The 21,241-nt window shown below is 41.6% G+C and overlaps 3 protein-coding genes across 4 annotated transcripts; 1 reads left to right on the forward strand and 2 right to left on the reverse strand.

Moving 5' to 3' along the window:
- Window positions 1-3,879: 3,879 nt before the first annotated feature.
- Window positions 3,880-9,422, forward strand: slc47a3 (solute carrier family 47 member 3). The gene is made up of 17 exons (XM_070970004.1): window positions 3,880-4,011; window positions 4,928-5,029; window positions 5,168-5,236; window positions 5,329-5,477; window positions 5,603-5,645; window positions 5,800-5,844; window positions 6,122-6,219; window positions 6,316-6,413; window positions 6,904-7,017; window positions 7,099-7,166; window positions 7,293-7,401; window positions 7,654-7,729; window positions 8,093-8,162; window positions 8,283-8,415; window positions 8,590-8,684; window positions 8,773-8,815; window positions 9,211-9,422. Exons 1-17 carry the CDS (start codon window positions 3,880-3,882, stop codon window positions 9,420-9,422), a joined length of 1,656 nt encoding a protein of 551 aa, XP_070826105.1.
- Window positions 9,083-14,431, reverse strand: LOC139336103 (multidrug and toxin extrusion protein 1-like). Of its 2 annotated transcripts, XM_070970002.1 has the most exons (17): window positions 14,293-14,431; window positions 13,818-13,919; window positions 13,497-13,565; window positions 13,247-13,395; window positions 12,651-12,693; window positions 12,483-12,527; window positions 12,258-12,355; window positions 12,074-12,171; window positions 11,845-11,958; window positions 11,683-11,750; window positions 11,388-11,496; window positions 10,998-11,073; window positions 10,830-10,899; window positions 10,553-10,685; window positions 10,366-10,460; window positions 10,178-10,247; window positions 9,089-10,042 (listed from the first exon to the last, which is right to left on the reverse strand). In XM_070970002.1, exons 1-17 carry the CDS (start codon window positions 14,398-14,400, stop codon window positions 9,783-9,785), a joined length of 1,707 nt encoding a protein of 568 aa, XP_070826103.1. In that variant the 5' UTR covers window positions 14,401-14,431; the 3' UTR covers window positions 9,089-9,782. The 2 variants fall into 2 exon arrangements, with proteins under 2 accessions (XP_070826104.1, XP_070826103.1); XM_070970003.1 differs by lacking the exon at window positions 14,293-14,431 and having other exon boundaries at window positions 9,083-10,042; window positions 10,140-10,247; window positions 13,510-13,565; window positions 13,818-13,849.
- Window positions 14,432-15,252: 821 nt separating this feature from the next.
- On the reverse strand, window positions 15,253-20,592 carry LOC139335932 (multidrug and toxin extrusion protein 1-like). The gene is made up of 18 exons (XM_070969716.1): window positions 20,586-20,592; window positions 19,270-19,379; window positions 18,835-18,936; window positions 18,508-18,576; window positions 18,266-18,414; window positions 18,039-18,081; window positions 17,879-17,923; window positions 17,644-17,741; window positions 17,469-17,566; window positions 17,252-17,365; window positions 17,090-17,157; window positions 16,805-16,913; window positions 16,624-16,699; window positions 16,460-16,529; window positions 16,221-16,353; window positions 15,976-16,070; window positions 15,747-15,854; window positions 15,253-15,555 (listed from the first exon to the last, which is right to left on the reverse strand). The coding sequence occupies exons 1-18, from the start codon at window positions 20,590-20,592 to the stop codon at window positions 15,253-15,255; spliced, it is 1,797 nt and encodes a 598-aa protein (XP_070825817.1).
- Between the last annotated feature and the right edge of the window lie 649 nt (window positions 20,593-21,241).

Consider the following 21,241-nt stretch of genomic DNA (forward strand, 5'->3'; position numbering starts at 1 on the left):
CAGTGCCTTTCTCTCCCTTTGCTGCCTCCCAGCCACCCACTCATTATCCAATTGAAACACATCCTCTTGTATCATAGCCTCCATTATTGGCTATATATACATGTAAGGCTTCTGTAGGAAATTGAACCTGAGAGTTATTCTCTTTGCTGGTGTTTCATGACTGCACACAAGACCTCCGATGAACCCAGAAACATGTTTCTATTAAATCATTATAAACTAGGCCTTCTGCTTGTTGAGTAAGCAAGTAGAGAAGATTAATAAATGACTACCGGACACCGTCATGTGGGAATCAAGAAACTCTTGCAGACACACAGAGGGTCAACAAGCACATTTTGTGTCTGATCCACCTGCTGCATTCGGAAGTATTTGTGGATGGGAAGGCTTTTTAAAGCCACGCTGGCCTTCCACCTTTTCTGTATCAGTTACACATGAGGACAATATGCAGCCTGTCTGATAAAATCAATCCTTTCTGGCACATAAAGACTTGTGTGTAGAGATGGTTTCAGTTAGAAATCTGAGGATCCAATTAACCCTTGGACAGGAGTCAGCCGGGCAAAATCTAAAGGATCCAGAAGAGGACAGAGGGCCTTTCTTTGCAGCCTTTTGGCTACACTAATAGTGCCTTTACAGTTATTTCCTCGGTGGGATTATGTGTGAATCAATACACTTTTATCAGCCCAAAAGTCAACAAAATGTCCACAGCATCAGATTTGCACAGATCAAACCTGTTAGGTTTGTAAGACACCTTACAAGAAACAGGTGATGAGGAACAAATTAAAAGCAAGCAAACCTCAGCTCGTCATTCCACGACAGCTGAAACCTGGAGCTGCTCTTTACATCATGATTTAAAAAAGATGACGAAGAACACTTCGCAATATGTCCAGGCAATGAGGTTGAGTGAGCTTGATGATATTACAGAAAGCCGTCCATGCTGACTGGGTCAGTACAGGAATCAGGAATAACATGATTCTGAATCATCTCATCAAATAGTGAAATGAATTATGGTTCAGGCATTCATACCCCCCTCAGGATGAATTGTAATAACTTTGGTGATCCCATAACTTTTCATTTAGCGCCATCATCAGGTCAAAATTGTCATTTGTCCAGCACTTTGGTTTGTGAACCGCTCGCCTTAGAAACAACCCAGGAAGCAAAATATGATTGGATCAGCACTGCAGTACTGAATCTACACTGAAGCCTGACGCTGACACCAAATGTTGAATAAATGTCACATGTCGTTGATGGTTCATGACCTAAAAGAGTGCCTGCGACAGATTTTTGGTGATTTTAATATACTGAATGGAAGCTACATTGATTAACTACAATAAACCAGACTTTTTCATCACATTTTCTGAATTTATACAACTTTTGTACAATGAAACATTTTTGTGAACATGCAAATGAAGTTCAGGAAAACTTTTAAACTTATGAACATTTCCAATGATGACAGTAGGTTGAATTTAAATTCACATAATGTTAAGTAACAAAAAGATTTTGTGTGTCTTAGATCAAATATATAAAGTGAAATATAACATGACATATCTTGCAAATTAAACAGTGGCTGACTATGACTCATTAATTCTTCAGTTTGGATTTCTTCTTCTCTGAATCGCTGCCTTTGTGTGTCGCAGTGCAAAGGCTCCTCAGAGAGATTTTAAGGTGAGAGAAGAAGTATCTCCTGAGTGCAGCCAGGAAGCGAAAAGCATGACAGAATACGGGCCTAGTCATCCCTGTGACGTACCATTTCTGGCAGGTTGTGTGGGACACCCTGCGGCGGGTGCTGCATCCCTGTGAAAACACAATTGTGACACAAAAGAAAATGACTTTGGCTTGCTGACATTTTAAGCAATTATCCAAAATGCAGCGTTGTGACACATTTATTTTCACTTTCATTTCATTTTCTAGCTCCCACTGGTCTCTGAGGAGGTGTGAGCACACTGCTTGAAGTGCAGGAAAGAAATCCACAGAAAGTTTCCTTTTAATTGAATGAATGATTCTTTCTTGAAGAATCCTGTTTCTCTTAAGACCTCGAACCATTCAAGACCCCTTTAGATGGGGGGACTGTCATCCATGAGGACTGCAGAATCTTCCAGAGGAGTGACTTCATTTCCTGGGTAGCTTCTTTACTTCTGCGAGACTCCACCTCTTGCACCCAGAAACCTTCACCTTAAGGAACATTCCCCTTTTAGAGGCTTGTTTTGCATGTACCACACGCATGCTCAAAAACAGGGTGAAGGATGACTCATTGGACTGCATGACCACAGCTCACGTGTGTCTTGCACCACTTCACTCGCAAAAAAAGGACATTTTTAAGTGTAATAAGAGGTTAAAGCACTGCAACCCTACCATTGTGTTCTCAATAGACTGTTTTGATGAAAGCGCCTGGTCAATTGAGCCTCAGACTTTTTTTCTTTTTTTTTTAACGGTATTTATTTACAGTACAGTCAGCTGATTCAAGGCCTGTTTTTCTCTCGCGTGTCAAAACAAAGCACAGGCGTTTTGTTGTTCATGTCTTTCCTTCAGGACGACATCACCTGATGCCGTGATCGTTCAGTGTAACAAACAAATAGAGCAGCTTTTCCTCTTGAAGGCGATGATGACACAGATCTCTGTGACTGCTGTCATGCCCTTGTGGCCAGAATAAATGACAACTGACTCTAACCAGCACATGATGCTGTGGTGCAGTTACAGTGTTTGTCAGTGGGATTACACCTGTGCCAAACTAATTACCTTCAACTTGCTTTGCTTCCTTAATTTGCATTAACTGGGCAGTAAAATTGTGAACTGAAGACGAGGAGAGATCAAAAACTACATAATTACTTAAAGGAAAAACTATGATTTCAAAGCATATTTAGATACATTCATTTGGCAGATGCTTCTACTACATTTACATTCATGTTAATTAGTCTGATTCTAAACCCTCCTGATATTATGCAATGGGGTTGACTAGTATAGTACTAGTATACTAGTATAATTAAGCACATATGGAGGCAGGAACTTAAAATAATCCAATCTCAGTACTTCTTAATTCTCAATTTAAGGGTATATAAAGAGCCTAATGGTCTTTGCATCATTGCATTAACTTAAATACAATTGTAACTAATTTTTTAGGACTCATTTAATGGACCTTGTTTTTATTTGTTCTTGCAAAGCCAGTGACTCATCATTAAACGTGTTAATGTTTAAAAAAGGGTATAAAAATGAATCAGGTGACTCAGGAAAGAATTGTATGAATTTTCCTAAAACAATGGAATCAAGCAACATTGACATGTTATTTCAGTGGTGATGTGAAATGTCACTGTGTCGCTTGTCATCTTGTGGATGATCAGTTTGCTCTCGTTATTGGGAAATGGCTCCATCTGCTGGCGAGATGCAGCACTAACGACAGCGTCTCAGGACGAGGTGCTGCTGAACGATAGAGAAAGCCACGCTTCAAATTAAAATGGAAAGAAAGAGTGCGGCTTTGTTTGAAAACATAATAGAATAAAAAATATTGCTCTCAAAGACAAGCAATTCAACTTCTTGCCATTCTGCTTGTGTATGATCGGTAGTTTTGTCATTTAAAGATGGTACAACCTAAAATATACAATAAATAACTGCACAGCATAATATCCTTCTTTTGTTTTGTTCTGTATGTTTGTTTTTTCAGGAGTTTGATTTCTCTCCTGAATTCTTCACCAGGTGTCCCCCGATGACCTATGAACAGGTGATAAAAGAGGTGTGGCACGTCACAGAAAGGTAAACGCCTGTCAGGTCTGCATATGACTTACCAAAATCGTTTCCAGCTTTCTCACTGGAAGTAGTAAACGATTGACACACCACATGACTCATATTGACAGCAGCAAAGGGCTCATGCGGCGAAGCAGCAGTCAGCGAGCCATGGAGAGCAGCGCGCGGAGTTCACCTGTTTCCACCTGGACTGAATGTGTTCTGATAAAGCGGATCCGCATGCTGGTCCCTGTTGGTTTTAAGACAGAAATAAAACAGTTGTCTAAACTAGCCGGACCGGTGGTAAGTAGTCCGTGTTGAACGGCCTGTTCAGCAGTGATCGCGTGACATGACATTAACAGGTAATCTCTTAATGAAGCCAGGACACTACCACACTGTAATAATACTACGAGTAAAAGCCATGCGTTAAATATATTATTTAAGTAAAACTGTGTAAGTATAATCAAAAAATACTTCATTCATCAGTAAAAGTAGTAAAAGTACGCCTGTGCCCCTTGGACTGGCCTGTTATAGATTAGATTACTGATTGTTTAGTTTGTAAAAATTTAGAAAATAGTGAGAAGTACTGTCACAATTACCCAGAGCCAAGTGATCATTTAACAGTGCTGGTTTTGACCAACACTAGTTCAAACCAGTAAATAATTGGAAATTAATGTAAATGATTAAAAGGAAAAGCAGCGAATCGTGACTTTTGAGAAGTTTGAACCGTGAAATGTTTTTACATGAAAAATGACTGAAATGATGATGATCAATCAGTTGTTTTTTTTGTTTTTTTAAAAATAATCGATTAATCAACTAATCGTTTCAGCACTACTTGTATATACTGTTGAGTATTTAAATTTCTGACAGAACATCATATTTTTTGATGTCTTCCTGTGCTTTGTACGTAAAAATAAAGTAAATAAAAAAGTAAATAAAGCTGTCGGATAAATGCAGTGACATAAAGAGTAGAATAGTGGTGGTAGAGGTAGAAAATATAGTATGAAAGGAAAGTACAACACACCAAATTTGTACTTACATAGTGTAATAAATGGAATACTGGAATAAAAAATACTGGAATAAATGTATTTACCGCTTGTACCACTCAGACTGGAGTCTAATAAATAGGCCCACACCACTAACCACCGGTTCCTAATAAACTAATCATTATTTTTGCTGTCCCAGCTACTTCTTGATAATTTCTGCCTTTTCTCGTCAGACTATTTCCCAGTTCATGGGTTTTGCAATCAGTTTTGTGAGTACTGTTTTCTGCGGCCACCTGGGGAGGATAGAGCTGGCAGGAACGTCTTTGGCCATAGCAGTGAGTACAGCACAGTGATGATCCCACACAATAAGGTGTCCCTTATCAGGAATTAATGGACACCCTGCAGCCAATAAGAATCACCCAGACTGTGGTATAACAGGACATCATCCACCAATGTTTGTGTTCCATCCGCAGGTTATTAATGTTGCAGGTATATCTATTGGATTTGGTGTGTCGGCGGCATGTGATACTCTGGTTTCTCAGGTACGAGCCTGTCAGACGCAAGTTTTCAGTATTGGCAAGAGTCTTGTAAAACAGAAAAAGTGATGAGGAATGAGAAAATACTCTGGTTTCAGACCTTTGGGAGCCAAAACCTCCTGAGAGTTGGGGTCATTCTGCAGCGGGCGATCCTCATTTTGATACTGACGTGTTTCCCCTGCTGGGCGATCCTCATTAACACAGAGCTCATTCTGCTGGCTGTCAAACAGGAACCAGAGGTGGCCAGGTCAGCAAAATTGACCTCCTGCTTTAGTTTGCTGTTTTATTACATCTTTTTTTTTTTTTTAATGTATTTATTGTTAAAAAAAACAGTGTATTTCTTGTTGATATTGATGGAAAATCTCTATCTAGGGTGGCTCAGCTGTATGTGAAGATCCTTATGCCAGCGCTTCCTGTGAGTGTTTCAAACCTCTCAGTATTTTGCAGAGCACATGCTGGCATCAGTAACTGTAGGATTGAACAGTTACACAAATGTTATACATTGATGACTTTTATGTCCAAATACATGCAATTCAGTGACTGTTTTTTATGTAATTCTGTGTGTCTAGGCTGCGTTCATGTATTCATTACAAACAAGATTCCTTCAAAACCAGGTAAGCCCATTATTATTCAACATGTTCAACTAATTCCCTGATGAGCTGAAATAAGACTTGATTGTACGAAAGAGACATCGTGTAGCCTGTGATTTGCTTCCTTTCATCCACAAAAGGATACAGTGGATCAGATATGCAGGAAAAGTCTGTTAGTCAGCCAGTCGTCAGGTACAGAGATATCTATGATTTGTTAGCTCATACATCTGACTGTTGATGGAAGGACGACTCTCACTTTGCAAGTGTCCAGTAAGAGTATTATGTTGTTCTTCTCTGTAAGGGCATCATATGGCCACAGGTAATCACAGGCTTTGTGGTCAATCTTCTTAACGCTCTCATCAACTACATCTTCCTTTACGTACTAAATCTGGGAGTCCCGTGAGTATCACCTATTGAACTGCACATCACTCTTTCAGTGCCATCATTATTGCTTGCATCACATAACCAGTATTGTGCGATGAAATGCTCTTACAGAGGATCTGCCATCGCCAACACCCTTTCCGAATTCTTATTGGCTGGAATTCTCTATGCTTATATCATTTGGAAAGGTCTTCATAAGGCCACCTGGGGAGGTGAGAACAACAATTTGCTCTGGAAGATGTTGACTATATATAATATATATATAATGAGGCTCCACTTGTTTGTCTTAGCAGGTTTTAGTGAGTTACAGCAATTGTGGATATAATCATGTTGTGCCTCAGTAGTCAAGAAACATTAGGTTAAACATAGTTTTGTATTAACTATTGCATGAGTATTGCAACACTTCCAAACTATTTGGTGATTTCAGATGTGTGTGTAATAGGTTACCTCAGAGACAAGGTCCAGAGCTCAGTTGTTCATTGTTGTCATTGCTGGTGTTTTCACAATGGAACCGGGCTCAGCTGAATACAGCTGGATCAGAACCGAGCCCCGAAGACTGAGCCTTGATTTCAGAAGGTGTATGGTGGTGTATCGCCTCTTGGGGTACAAAGTGGAATCGCGAGACAGGACAGGAAATCCAAGAACAGAGTAGTGTAGTAGTAGTAACTGAATGATTTATTAATTCACTGACTGACCACACAGGCTGGTCTAAAGAGTGCCTGCAGGACTGGGACTCGTACATATACTTGGCCATCCCCAGCATGCTCATGCTATGCGTTGAGTGGTGGACTTATGAGATTGGAAGTTTTCTGGCAGGTAATGTCACTTTTGTTGTTTTCAAATCATTTGTGTGAAGTAAAGTTGGTCCAAAGTGTCACAGCTGTCTGTTGTTGACAGGTCTGATAAATGAGGTGGAACTTGGAGCTCAATCAGTTGTATACCAGCTGGCAAATCTTGCATACATGGTACTGTCCTTCACATGAAATGTTCTTTCGTCTACTGAATATACATCAAATTGTCGCTGTGTGTAATTAATCATGTATTTGTACATGCAGTGTCGCAGGATGTTAATATAGCATTTTTGTTATTAGTTCCCTCTAGGTTTCAGTATAGCAGGCAATGTAAGAGTTGGAAATGCACTGGGAGCCGGGGACACAGAGCAGGCCAAGCTGTCTGCTAAACTGACAATGTTCTGTGCAGGTCAGTATGCTTGTAAACAATATCTCTATGCCCTTCAGTAACATCTTTATGACATGTATTTGAAGTTAAGATAGTACTAGAATTGTTATATAATTAAGAAGGAGTAGCTTAGAGGTCAAAGTGACCGAAAAAGTGGAGCATACTAACTCCTATGTGATGCACTCATGAGTGAATATACAAAAAATGAGGAAGAAATTGATTCAACATCTTCTGAAAGCTGCAGCTACTTAAATGTCTTACCCTTCACCACAGTGTCAGTCTCTGTAGTTCTGGCGGTTTTCATTGGGGCCCTGAAGGACCATGTCTCTTATGCCTTTACATACGATGAGTGAGTATATCTTTAACACATGGTCTTTGTCTTTTCCTGCAGTTTGTTTTGTTGACACACACAGAGCCAGTGGCATGTCTGACAGATGTAACAGGTGCTCAAATGACCTTTCACCATTGTGTCAGTTATTGTCCACACAGTGAAAGTGACCTTTGGTTATATGTCCTATGAAATATTAACTGGCAGCTGGGCTCAGTTACGCTCTGTAGCATCACTGTGGTTAAGGGTGATTTACTGATTACTCTTACATCATATTTAATGTCATGTGCTCAAATGTAACTCAAAAATCAAATGATAATGTCATGTTTCTGGTCAGCTTTCCTCGAATGTCATACTGTAACTTTTGAGTCTCTCGTCTTTCAGTGAAATCAGACAAAGAGTCGCTGAAGTTGTCGCTTTTTACGCTCCATTCATCATCCTTGATGCAATATCCGTGAGTAGTTCTGCCATTACGTCCAAACAAGATCTCGTGAGACACCCATGTGTTGTTTGTGAAGAATGCGTGGTGCTTGTTTTTGTCTAACCGTGTCTTTTATTGCGTTTGCGTGACCAGGCTGCCTCAGGAGGCATTATACGAGGAGCAGGTAAACAGAAAATCGGAGCTGTTTGCTACATTGTGGGATATTATGGAATTGGCTTTCCTATTGGAGTGCCACTGATGTTTGCAGCCAAATTAGGAATCAAGGGTAAGAAAGCAGAGATGCTTTTAAGCCTTTGACTGGTTTTTGCCACATTGTTGCCTAACTAGTAATTTTTAAGTTTTGTCAGTGTATTTTTTTAGCTAGAGATCCACCACAGCATCAACATCCACACTGCTTGCTCTCCTTAAAGCAGGATGTAAAACTGTCTGTTTCCCTCAGGTCTGTGGACAGGCCTGATTGTCTGCGTGTTTCTGCAGTCCTCTTCTCTGATTATATACCTTTTAAGACTGAACTGGAAGAAAATTACAGCCGAGGTTAGTGTTCAGAGGTAAAACTCTGCATCCTGAATGGACGAAGGCTGCTTCTTTATGAATCGACATTCACACATTGTTTTTCTTCCAGGCTCAAATCAGAGCGGGAGTGGGTGGGAGCTCCACAGATGCAGGTAAGAGTTATTGTGCAGCAACTAAAACATTTTAGTGTGCTGAAGAAAAGTATTTATCCTGCTCAGCATGGGAAATGATAGATATTTCCTCAGGACCCAGATTAATCTATAAGAAATGTAACCTAATGGTGGTACATTCATATTGCTAAAATGATGCGTGTGTGTGTGTGTGTGTGTGTGTGTGTGTGTGTGTGTGTGTGTATACTGTGTATAACTTTTGAACCTATCAGTGCATAAAGCTAAAAATAAATATAAGTTAATAACAGTAACTTTTCAAAGAGTTTAATGTGAATAACCCAATTTCAACAAAAACGCTTGAATCTTGTAATACGAAGGACACAATATAATATTTTTCAGTGAAAACATTACAGTCACATTTGCATTTCTGTGTCAAGGTGCCCAATCAGATGATTCAGGGAAATTCGAGGACCAAACAGACACCATGGGCCTAGCTGAGACTGAGGCAGAGCCAGCAGAGATACCAGTGGAGGGGGGGCTCTCTCACAGGACTCTGGTCCTGCGTCGAGGCCTGGCTCTGGCTTTAATGCTACTCATCCTGGCTGCTGGACTCATTTTGAACCTGGTGATCACTAACATGGTCACATGAACATGAGAAAAGTGTATTGTATTCAGTGGAGTAACTTCTTAGCCACCAATGCACAGTATGATGCTGATGTTTGCATTGCAGCATGTCAAAGCAGGACGTGCAGAAGGAAGGCGCAAGTGTAGACGAGCAGAAAGTAAGAAGTGAAATGATCTAAATATTCCTCTTAAAACACCCATTCACAAGATTTTCCGGTGAATCTGTGAGTGGTCAGCTCACAGCCACATTCTGTCAGAGAGAAAGAGTCAAACTAAAGAGAGATTGACAACATTTGTATTTAATACATTAAACATTGTGGTTATCTTGGGCTGCCAAGGTCAATCTGCCTCTTCCTTTCTGACCAGCACAGTGGAGAAAATTTGATCAGGAGTATATGTAGTATTGATCCAGTCCGAAGTAATGTTGGCCTCTGAAGGCAGAGTCTCTGGCAAGGGCACGAGGAAGTGTGCACTCACTCCCACAGCCAGTAGTGCAACAGCTGCAAACGTAGCGAGGCCTCGCCTGAGGATCAGCTGGGTGGTGGAGAGACGACCACCCGTCCGCTGCTGGACCGCACGTGCACCCCCCGTCTCTGTGCTCCCATTGTGGTCCTCGGTGCTCACAGACGTGTGGCCGTCCACTGACTTGGGAGAAATACTGACCATTAAACAAAAACACTAAAGTCTTTGAAAAGAAATTTTGATTAAGTGTGGCTAGGGTCACATTAAGCAGGCCACTTACACTCCCACTGGTTGCTGTCTGGCCGGCAGCGTCATTACCTGCAGCGTCTGACAGGGCAGCTGTGCTTAATAAAGTCATATGAGTGTTTTTCTGAGCTCGGTCCACAGCCTGCAAACAAGGAGAAACCAACCAAATTCCAGTTTCTCATATTCCTACATGCAGCAAATGGCTTTTGAAAGCTCAGTAACTAATTCTGTAGGAATTCAGGTTTTGAGGCTTAGCATACCTCCTCTGTCATTCTCTCCCAGTTGAGCTTGAAGATAATAATGATGTAGAGGGTGGATTGTAAAATGACACAAACGAGCAGTCCCAGCCAAAAACCTGTGGAGAAAAAGACCAATTAGTCTGTCAAGGGCGCAGCAGGCCTCACTTAAAAAAAGGAAATGACAAAAAAGGTCACTTCATGCAATTACCTAAAACCCTCAGTTTTGCGACAAACATTAAAGTGACACACAGTGACAGTCCTATGCAGTAGTATCCAATGAAATTAGCCACAGCTGCTATCTTCTGTTTGCCCGTGCCCAGGAAGATGCCCGTGCACACACACTAGGATGAAAACAGACAACTCACTTATTATTATGCACTCTCAGTCCATTGGTCACCATGTGGTAACCTAAATGAAGTAGTAGTATAATGCAAACATATGTTAGATAGATACATAGATTAGATTAGTTAGATAGTCAGACTCACCACAAGACCATCAAAGAACTGAAGGAAACAGTAAGCATTCATCAGGTGTGAGACCAGACCTATGATCTTCCTGAAATAAGGTTTTATAATTAGGATCTATTTTTCTGAAGACAACCTCCGTATGACTGTACCTCCGAGTGAAATGAGAGTGCAGCTGTAGAGACTCACTCATCAGACGTGAAGATGAAGCCAATCACTGATTTGGTAGAGACAAGCACAAGACCTTCAGCCACTGCGAAGCTACCTGGAAGAGAGGAGGTGTGAGTCCTCAGAGAAGTAGGGGAATTATGAAGTGCACACTGGTGTCCTGTTCTGGTATCGGCATGATGTTTACATGGGACATGATAAATATGGTTATTCTTATCAGGTTTCTGATCATCTGCCTGCAGGCGTGTCTTGATTTTTACCACCTCAGCCTCGATGCTCTGCACCAACAACGCATGTTCAGAATGCAGCATAAGCTGTTTACATGTGCAACATATAACCAGGATACTCTAAACTTCATCTAAACTAGAGTTCTAGTGCAAACTACAATATGAGAAAACATTTCTAACTGACCGGCAAGAGTGAGTGACATCTTGCAGGTGAGGATCGCCCGGGCAGTGTCTCCTGCACCCAGAGCATTTCCCACTCGGGCACATGCTGCAGCTTGAATACCGAGAGGGAACTACAGATTCATCAATTTGGAAAAATATGATAACAATACATTCAGGAATCAGAAAACATGAACCCTGACATACAGTGTGTTTAAAAGCTAACTTTAATTTTCAAAAGTTACTTTTGTGACAAATCAAAATCATGTTCAGGGAAGACTTATAATTGAGGATGTGAAGATCTGATTTGCTGTTAGTACCATGTAGGTTATGAAAGACACCATCATCACAGCATGCTGGGCTGCCAGCTCATCTTCACCCAGCATCCCTGATGATCAGAGACAAAGACCAAAGGACAGTCATGACTTTGTGCATGGTTTGATTAAATAAAATGGCTTACTGAAACCTAAAATATGGATTACCTGCAAAGAAGCCCCCAAACTCATAAACCCACCACTCAAAACACTTCATTAATGTGCTGGGAAGGGCCAGTTTCATATAGGAGCCCCACTCCTGCAGTGATTCTATGGACCAGCCTGCAGGGGGAGAGAGAAACTTATTTATGTTGGGAGAAAAACTTGGCGGGTGAACAAAGTGTTCCATGAGATCTTAAGGTCGCCACAAATATCTACTAAATATAACTGTCCTCACCTTCCCATGTTGTTACATGGAGCTTCTTCCACCAAATGTAAGCAAACAGAAAAGCACAGATGTAAATCTGAGACAGAGTATTGGCTGCTGCAGATCCGCTGTAAGAAATGCACACAGATACCAATGTGTGCAATCATTTTATTCAGATTTGAAATGCTATGCTGCCGTGTGTGAGCACACCTACCTGACACCCAGATCCAGCCAGTAAAGAAAGATGTAGTTCGTCATCATATTTGCTATGTTTGCCATGGCAGCAGTGTACATTTGTGGCAATATTATACCCTGAGTACACAAACAGCAGACGATGTGATTACTGCCAGCTTTGTCGATTTCCATTATTTTTATACACTGAAAGACGATACTCGAATCAAGACTGACAATTGGACTGTGCTGTACGTCGGGAGTGCACCTGATTCTGCAGATAAGACACCTGAAGATGATGTAGGAACATTGCCTGGACAGAAATATGATTTTAAGAAGGTGTTTGTTATTTACTGAAAAAATCATTGCACAGAAAGGTAAAACAGAAAATAACAACCAAAATTTTTTCTTAAAGGTGAGAGAAGTCTCGACTCACTGGTACTGCGGGAAGGAAGCCTGTAATATACAGCTGGGCTATTCTGAAATCAAGACATTTGGAGTCAGTTCACAACTAAAGACAAACAAGCACTAACATAATGTAAATGATTCAGAATCATCAGGTCATTTATTTTCAATGCCACTCAGAAGCCGAGAAGTACAGAAAATGTCCTATTTGAGCTGAGTTTTGTGAATTTGCTTGTAGTGAAGTCTACAGAGCTTTGTAGCCGTCTTTCTTTACTTGTATGGTCAATCATGTACCCTGCAGAGGCAGCAGGCAGCTGTGTTTACATTTGCTCTGATAGTCTCTGTACTCTACTCTGTGCTTGCCCAGAACCAAACGAGTAACACAGTTAGCGAGGAGCGGCTGAAGTCAAACTTCTGTGAGACAATTAAAAATACGGCAGCAGAATCAGTGCAATGAAACATTAATACAGATTTTTCACAGATGTATTAGAGGTCATCTGCTCAATATTTGGAATACTGATTCTCTGCTGAGTCTGTGGGACCTGATCTTAATGCAGAGGTGGTGTTTCTGAAAGGCGAATCAGCAGCGGCAGCAGAAGAATTACTTGTGTTGGTGCTGTTAGTTACCTCGCCACCTCGGGGTCCTGGCCCATGCGTAACAGGACGGCCTCAGCATTAATGAGGAGACCCCAGCAGGGCAGACAGAACAGCAGCAGGATGACGATGCCCCGCTGAAGGATCACTCCCACCCGCAGCAGGTTCTTGCCACCAAACGTCTGCACAACATGATTAGCAACTGAGAAAGGAGGGCAGTGATATACAGCAGGGATCATTAAAAAACTCCAATGTGTCATCATATCAAAAGGGTTTTCCAAACCTGAGATACTAACGTATCACATGCTAGTCCCAGACCATATCCTGTTGCTGCAGTGGTAACATTAATGGTCTGAAATGAATATGAAACATGAATGAGTCTGAGGTACACTTGAGGACTGTAGGAATGTAACTAATATTTCCCTGACTCATCTGAGTAAATCTACTATATATATTGATTAAATCATCAGATTTGTGGGAGCACTGTAAATGCCATGTTGGTGTGTTCATAGTATTTCATTTTCTCCCTTGAAATTAAATCTCCAGCTGTCGTTTCCTCATGTTAGCCTCCACAAGTCTGGGGAGCATACAGATGACCACTTACAGCAGAAGCTAATCCATAGCCAGCCATCACTTCATTTCCCAGCCGCCCACAGAACATTGTGACCACGAATGGAAGCAGGTAATTGAGGATTCGAGAGAGCAGCTGGAAAGACAAACATCAGCAGAGGTTCAGGCTGATGCAGCTACCGGCTCACACAGTTGTAAATGGCAGTAAACACGAGTTGCAGTTGAATTTCACGGCACTCAGACTCTGCCTTGACAAGTACACTGCCACACTGTCATCACTTCAGCAGGTTGCAGCTGCAGTTTGAAACCTGCCAAACACTGCTTTAGGGCTATTGACTTCTGTGTCGGTGTCAGACACCAAAGCCTGTTTTTCCTGACATCTTAACCTTTCCAGTGGCACCGAAAGACCGTCATCAATCTTCTGTTGCACAAGTCAGCTTTTTAGGAAGGACAGCAGTTCACACAGTCTCAGAGACAGAGCAGGGTATATATACAGAGCCAGTCCTTACCAGCGGCCCTGTCATCCTGAGGATGTGGTACAGTTCCTCTCTGTGGGCCTGGGGAACCCTGTGGCGCACCCACCTGCAGCAGAAAAGCTTGTCACTGGACCCCTCCATGTCTGCAGCACGAGATGCCAGTGCAGGTCCCAACACTGAAGTGTCCGTCTTTTCTCACATGAGCTTATCTTAGTCGCACTCCAGGATGCTGGAAAGGATGGAAGTCTTGCTGTGGTCGCAGCTGCCCTGGAAGCGAGCCAAGGCCAGCTGAAACAAGGCAGATTAAGAAAAACAAAAAGAAGTCCTGCAATCACAACAAAGGCAAAGATGGAGGACTTGAAAACAGGAATGCTTTGATCTTGTCTTATTAAACATGTAAAACACAATTCACTGCCTCTAGTTTTGGTCAAAAAGAGACAATTCTCCTGGAAAAACATGACCAGGTTGTTCACCACTGACACTCATGTCAGCCACTCACAAAGATAGAACATTAACAGGGTGGCAGGCCAGACTATTGACATTGTTGGAGATGGTGTAATCATTTATCCTTTAGGAGCATTTTCACATATTTTAGCACTACTGTATATGCTGGCTAACGAAAGATAAAAGATAACAATTACTGAATACAAAAGCACAGAAAATATCACCCCACAAAGCTGCATCACTTTTCTTTTTATTTAACAAAACCAAACTCACATTTCAACAAACATTTTCTCTTTTGCCATCAGAGTAAAGATGAATTTTCAAATAGTGACCTACATTCATCCAGGTCCTGAGAGTTACACTTGAGAATGCTCAGTAAAAATAATAAATTAACTTCGTAAAGCAAAATATTAGTTCAACCATTCATTCACTTCATGTTTCCATCTGCCCCTGCTTTGCCACTTTCTGCCAAAGATAATGAGTCCACAAGAGCCTAAAATTCAATGTTTTTATAACATTGAGCACAAACAGATTTTATTATCAAGGCTCTCAGGTGTCTTGTACTGGGACCAGCACAGTGGAGAAAATTTGATCAGGAGTATTTGTAGTATTGATCCAGTCCGAAGTAATGTTGGCCTCTGAACGCAGAGTCTCTGGCAAGGGCACGAGGAAGTGCGCACTCACTCCCACAGCCAGTAGTGCAACAGCTGCAAACATAGTGAGGCCTCGTCTGAGGATCAGCTGGGTGGTGGAGAGACGACCACCCGTCCACTGCTGGACCACATGTCCACCCTGTGTCTCCATGCTCCCATTATGGTCCTTGGTGCTCACAGACGTGTAGCCGTCCAGTGGCTTGAAGGAAAAAGTATCATATTTCCTTTAATTTATTAAGTCAAATGGAGAGCAAGCACAGTACAACTTAAATGGAGAGTTGTTAGATATTTGATGTAAGTGTCCTAAACAGAATGATTCATTGGTAGCAGTGTGAGGCAGGCTATGAAAAGCCAATGAGGTTGATATTGTAAGAATAACAGGCCACTTACACTCCCTTTAGCTGCAGTCTGCTCAGCAGTGTTGTTATCTGCAGCGTCTGACAGGGCGGCTGTGCTTAATAATGTCATGTGACTGTTTTTCTGAGCTCGTTTCACAGCCTGCAAACAAACAGATACAAAAATTTAACAGGCACTCCTTATTCACGCACTTAGCAGATCAGTACATGTCAACAGCTGAAGCCCCGCATGATCCTGATTGTTAGATTGGCCAATCACGCACCTCCTCTGTCATTCTCTTCCAGTTCAGCTTGAAGATGACAATGATGTAGAAGGTGGATTGTACGATGCAACAAATGAACAGTCCCAGCCAAAAACCTGTGGAGAAAAGGACAGATTAGTCTACCAAGGGCACAGCAGGCTTCACTTATAATAACCTGATCTTCATATGCAGTCATTTATTTATCTTGAATATCTCTGAAAGTGAAAAAAAAAACAAAAAAAAACATGGTCGCTTCACATAATTACCTAACACTCTCAGTTTTGCAACAAACATTAAAGTAACACTCAGTGGCAGTCCTATGCAGTAGTAGCCAATGAAATTAGCCACAGCTGGTATCTTCTGTTTGCCCGTGCCCAGGAAGATGCCTGTGCACACACACTAGGATGGGGAAAAGCAAACGTCATATTTGACACATATGAATTGCTTTTGCAATCATACCACAAATAGATTTTGCACTGCACACGAGAAGGGCTGGTAGGCTCACCACAAGACCATCAAAGAACTGAAGGAAACAGTAAGCGTTCATCAGCTGGGAGACCAGAATAACAATCTTCCTGAAATGACAGTTTCAGATTGTGTCATTGTGTGCACCAGCTGTTGTACAATATCTACAGCATACAGTTATTGAAATGTGCCGTAGAGGCTCACTCGTCAGAGGTGAAGATGAAGCCAATCACGGTTTTAGTGGAGCCAAGCACAAGACCTTCAACCACTGCAAAAGTGCCTGCAAAAGAGGAGCTGTCAAAGAGCAGAAAGTGTTGTAGAAATCGAACATCAGAAGCTGATTTACTGATGTCAGCTACAGTGACAGAACATGTGTCTGACCGACCGGCGAGAGTGAGTGACATCTTGCAGGTGAGGATCGCCCGGGCAGTGTCTCCTGCACCCAGAGCATTTCCCACTCGGGCACATGCTGCAGCTTGAATACCAAGAGGGAACTACAGATTCATCAATTTGGGGGAAAAAAGGATGACAATCCATTCAGGAATCAGAAAGTATGAACACTGACTTACAAAAGAGTTTGTTCCTGAGAGATAAATTTAATTTGTGAAAGTTATTTTTGTAACTAAGACTTAAAAAGTGAGGATGTGAAGATCTGATTTGCCGTTAGTACCATGTAGGTTATGAAAGCCACCATTATCACAGCATGCTGGGCTGCCAGCTCATCTTCACTCAGCATCCCTGATGATCAGAGACAAAGACAACAGGACGGTCATGACTTTGTAAATGGTTTGATTAAATAAAATGGCTTTCTGAAACCTAATATTTGGATTACCTGCAAAGAAGCTCCCAAACTCATAAACCCACCACTCAAAACACGTCATTAATGTGCTGGGAAGGGCCAGTTTCATATAGGAGCCCCACTCCTGCAGTGATTCTATGCACCAGCCTGCAGGGGGAGAGAGAAACTTATTTTTGTAGCTGAATAAGATGGAGGATGGACAGAGAAACGCATGAAAGCTTAGGGAAACCATGAATATCAAATCCCTCACCTCCCCATGTTGTTACATGGAGCTTCTTCCACCAAATGTAAGCAAACAGAAAAGCACAGATGTAAATCTGAGACAGAGTATTGGCTGCTGCAGATCCGCTGTAAGAAATGCACACAGATATGTTGATATAAATGTGTGTAATCATTTAAATCAGTTTGAGTGTGAGCACACCTACCTAACACCCAGATCCAGCCAGTAAAGAAAGACGTAGTTTGTCACAACATTCGCCATGTTTGCCATGGCAGCAGTGTACATTTGTGGCAATATTATACCCTGAGTACACAAACAGCAGATGATTCGATTGAGTTCCACTTATACCCTTCCCATCAGAAATGCAATTGCATTAACTGAGACATCATGTTTTAATTGACTGAAACAAAATAACTGTGTACTGTGGGGCATTAGTGCACCTGGTTCTGCAGATACGACACCTGAAGCTGGTGCAGAAACATTGCCTAAAAGACAAAAACAGATGAAAACTCTTGATGTTAAGGTTTGAGTGAGAAGTTTCTCTGTACTTATCCCTAAAATATATTGAACTTGCACATAAAAGATGAGAGAATAACTCACTGGTACACCTGGAAGGAAGGCTTGCATATACAGCTGGGCTATTCTGAAATCAAGAAGCTGCATTCAGAACCAAAGAAATCATTTGTTGAAGGTAATATGAACAGTTCAATGTTGTAAGTTCATTATTATATATAGTTACTGTACACATGGAGATCAGAACTGCTTTTTTTCTTTTACTGCAGAGGTGGTAGCACTGATTTCAGTGCATGTTTGGTGCTGTTAGCTACCTCGCCACCTCGGGGTCCTGGCCCATGCATAACAGGACGGCCTCAGCATTAATGAGGAGACCCCAGCAGGGCAGGCAGAACAGCAGCAGGATGATGATGCCCCGCTGAAGGATCACTCCCACCTGCAGCAGGTTCTTGCCACCAAACGTCTGCACAACAGTGCAGACAATGTCAATCGTTTTTAAAAAGAGAGCAATGAGCAGTTTGATTGGGAATTGATCACAAAGAAAGGTTTTCCACACCTGAGATACCAAAGTATCACATGCCAGCCCCAGACCACAACCTGTTGCTGCAGTGGTAATATTGATGGTCTGAAATGAACATGAAACATGAATGAGTCTGAGGTACGCTTGAGGACTCTGATGTAACCAATTTTACTATGACTCACACAAGTAAATGTACTGTATATTGATTTAATCATCATGTTTGTGAGAGGATTGTAAAAGCTACCATGAGAGGATGAGTTCATTCTTGTAATATTTCATTTTCTCCCTTGATATTAAATCTCCAGCTGTCGTATCCTCATGTTAGCCTCCACAAGTCTGGGGAGCATACAGATGATCACTTACAGCAGAAGCTAATCCATAGCCAGCCATCACTTTGTTTCCGAGCCGCCCACAGAACATTGTGACCACGAATGGAAGCAGGAAATTGAGGATTCGAGAGAGCAGCTGGAAGGACAAACATCAGTAGAGGTGCTGGCTGATGCAGCTACCGGCTCACAGGTTATATATTGTAAATTACAGTAAACATGAGTTGGAATTAATTAACATGGTTCTATTTGCACGTAGGGCTATCACCCCAGCAGGTTGCAGGCACTGTTTGAAACCTGGCAAACACTGCTTTTGGTTGACTGATTTCTGCTTCTCTAACTCAGACACAAAGCCAGTTTTTCCTGATATGAATCATTTTAATCAGTCCTCAGTAGCTTATTACAAAGGACAGCCTCAGTCCACACAATCCCTTGCAAACTGAGCAGGGTATGAAACAGCGGCAGTCCTTACCAGCGGCCCTGTCATCCTGAGGATGTGGTACAGTTCCTCTCTGTGGGCCTGGGGAACCCTGTGGCGCACCCACCTGCAGCAGAAAAGCTTGTCACTGGACCTCTCCATGTCTGCAGGATCAGGTGGTGATGCAGGTTTTTCCACTGAAGCGTCGCTCCGTCCCTCCTGATCACACACACTGTGCGTCTCTCTCCAGGGACAGAATTCACCTCTGTTGTAAGTATTTCAACATCTCAAAATGTTACTAATTAATTCACCCACAGGCAGCTTCACAAACTGCATTTCAGGTTTGACATTGTGGGAAACTAAATAATTTCATTCTGTAATCTTTACCATAGTACGAAGTTCATCTTATGAGTCACTATTTAACGCAGTGTTTTCCAGGCGGGTATCAGAGCTGCACATAGATGACATTTACAATTTAATTTCACATTCAAATGCAGTTAAAAGTCAATTTTGCATGTGATTGCATTCACTGAGTGCATGACTATATGCCTAATAGCTAGCACTGTTGGAAGCATGCAAAATAATCATAACGTGCCTTCATTCTCTCTCTGTCTTGTCAGATATAATATGTGAACAGACAGAAGGTGTGAAGTAATGACTATTCATGAACAGCGTTTGCATTTTAATGACTGTACAGGTTTCCTTTGAAGAAGTGAAATCAGTCCAATCAATTCGAGCAGACATGTTCATTAAAGTGTTTGGGAATATAAAATTAACGTGTCATATGAGCAGCAAAGGTTAACCAGTCAGCGCTCTGGCAACATCTAAAATGAGATGCAGCCCTCTGCTGCTATCAGGCAGAAAACCCATTCAACTAGCAATCTGTGGCAGAGTGATATGAGCATATATCAGCGCAAGTGGCTTCCTGTTCCATGGATGGAAAACATATTTACACACATAACACATAACTCGAAAGCTGGAGAATACATTGTGCAGACATAAAATGACACTAATTTTTCCATTGATTTAAATATTCTTTGTCAGGCTTCCCCAGAAGTGCTCCCTCTGTATCTCTATACACAGACGATTTCAGCACTAAGCAATAAGTGTTTGGTGAGTTCATCTTTCCTCATAGGCAGCAAGATGCTTCAGTGCATCCATGATTTCCACTAGATGGAGCAGAACTTTTATAGACAAACATAAAATTGTGTGTGCCACTTTGGTTGCTTCACTCATTGAAAACTGAAAAGCACGAAGCCTTAAAGAAATATCATATCCACCTGACTTACAGTGCTGCACTCAGAGACTGACACTACTAATGCACACTCACTCAATTTGCTTGCGTCATTGCCCACTTTGGAAAGTCATACCGGCCATCTTTCATTTCTGAATCCTTCTATTATACTCTGTAAAGGTGCAGTTGGTTAGTAGTGTGTGTTTTTGGTAAAATGGCTTTGCAATACACACATGTGGATGTTGAAATCCATGGAAAGCACTGAGATCTTAACCCCTAGATGAAACATTTTTTTCTTCAACATTTTAAGCAAGATTAGTGCACTCTTTTTGTTTCATTTATAGCAATGTTAGAGTTTAAAAGGGAAGGAGGATGCAGCTCTCAGATAACTTTTACCAACGTCTCTGACCTTAATTAGCTCATTAGGACTACGGCTTGTTCACAATCATCATTAGGAAAGTTCAGCTGATGCAAATTTCAAACCTTTATGAATACTCTGCAATGGCAAATTAAAAACTGTATTAAAAAGCCCGATTATTTTTGCCAGTCACGAAGCAGAAGGAAGCAGAAGAGAAACGGCTTGATAACACTAGAAACTGGCTTTGTTTAAGTGAATGAGAATACGACCATCACTATGAGAAAAGGTTAGAGAATTCAAGCTGTAAATGCGTACCTGATAACTGGGAAGGATGAACAACTTGTGGCGTTTCTGTTCATGTGGCTTTCAGTCTCAGTTTGACAGCCAAACAGCTCCCTGTAGTGTGACAACCCCAAGCCCTCTCAGCTTCATGT

Source organism: Chaetodon trifascialis, chromosome 9 (genome assembly GCF_039877785.1).
Source record: "Chaetodon trifascialis isolate fChaTrf1 chromosome 9, fChaTrf1.hap1, whole genome shotgun sequence".
NCBI lineage: Eukaryota > Metazoa > Chordata > Actinopteri > Chaetodontiformes > Chaetodontidae > Chaetodon > Chaetodon trifascialis.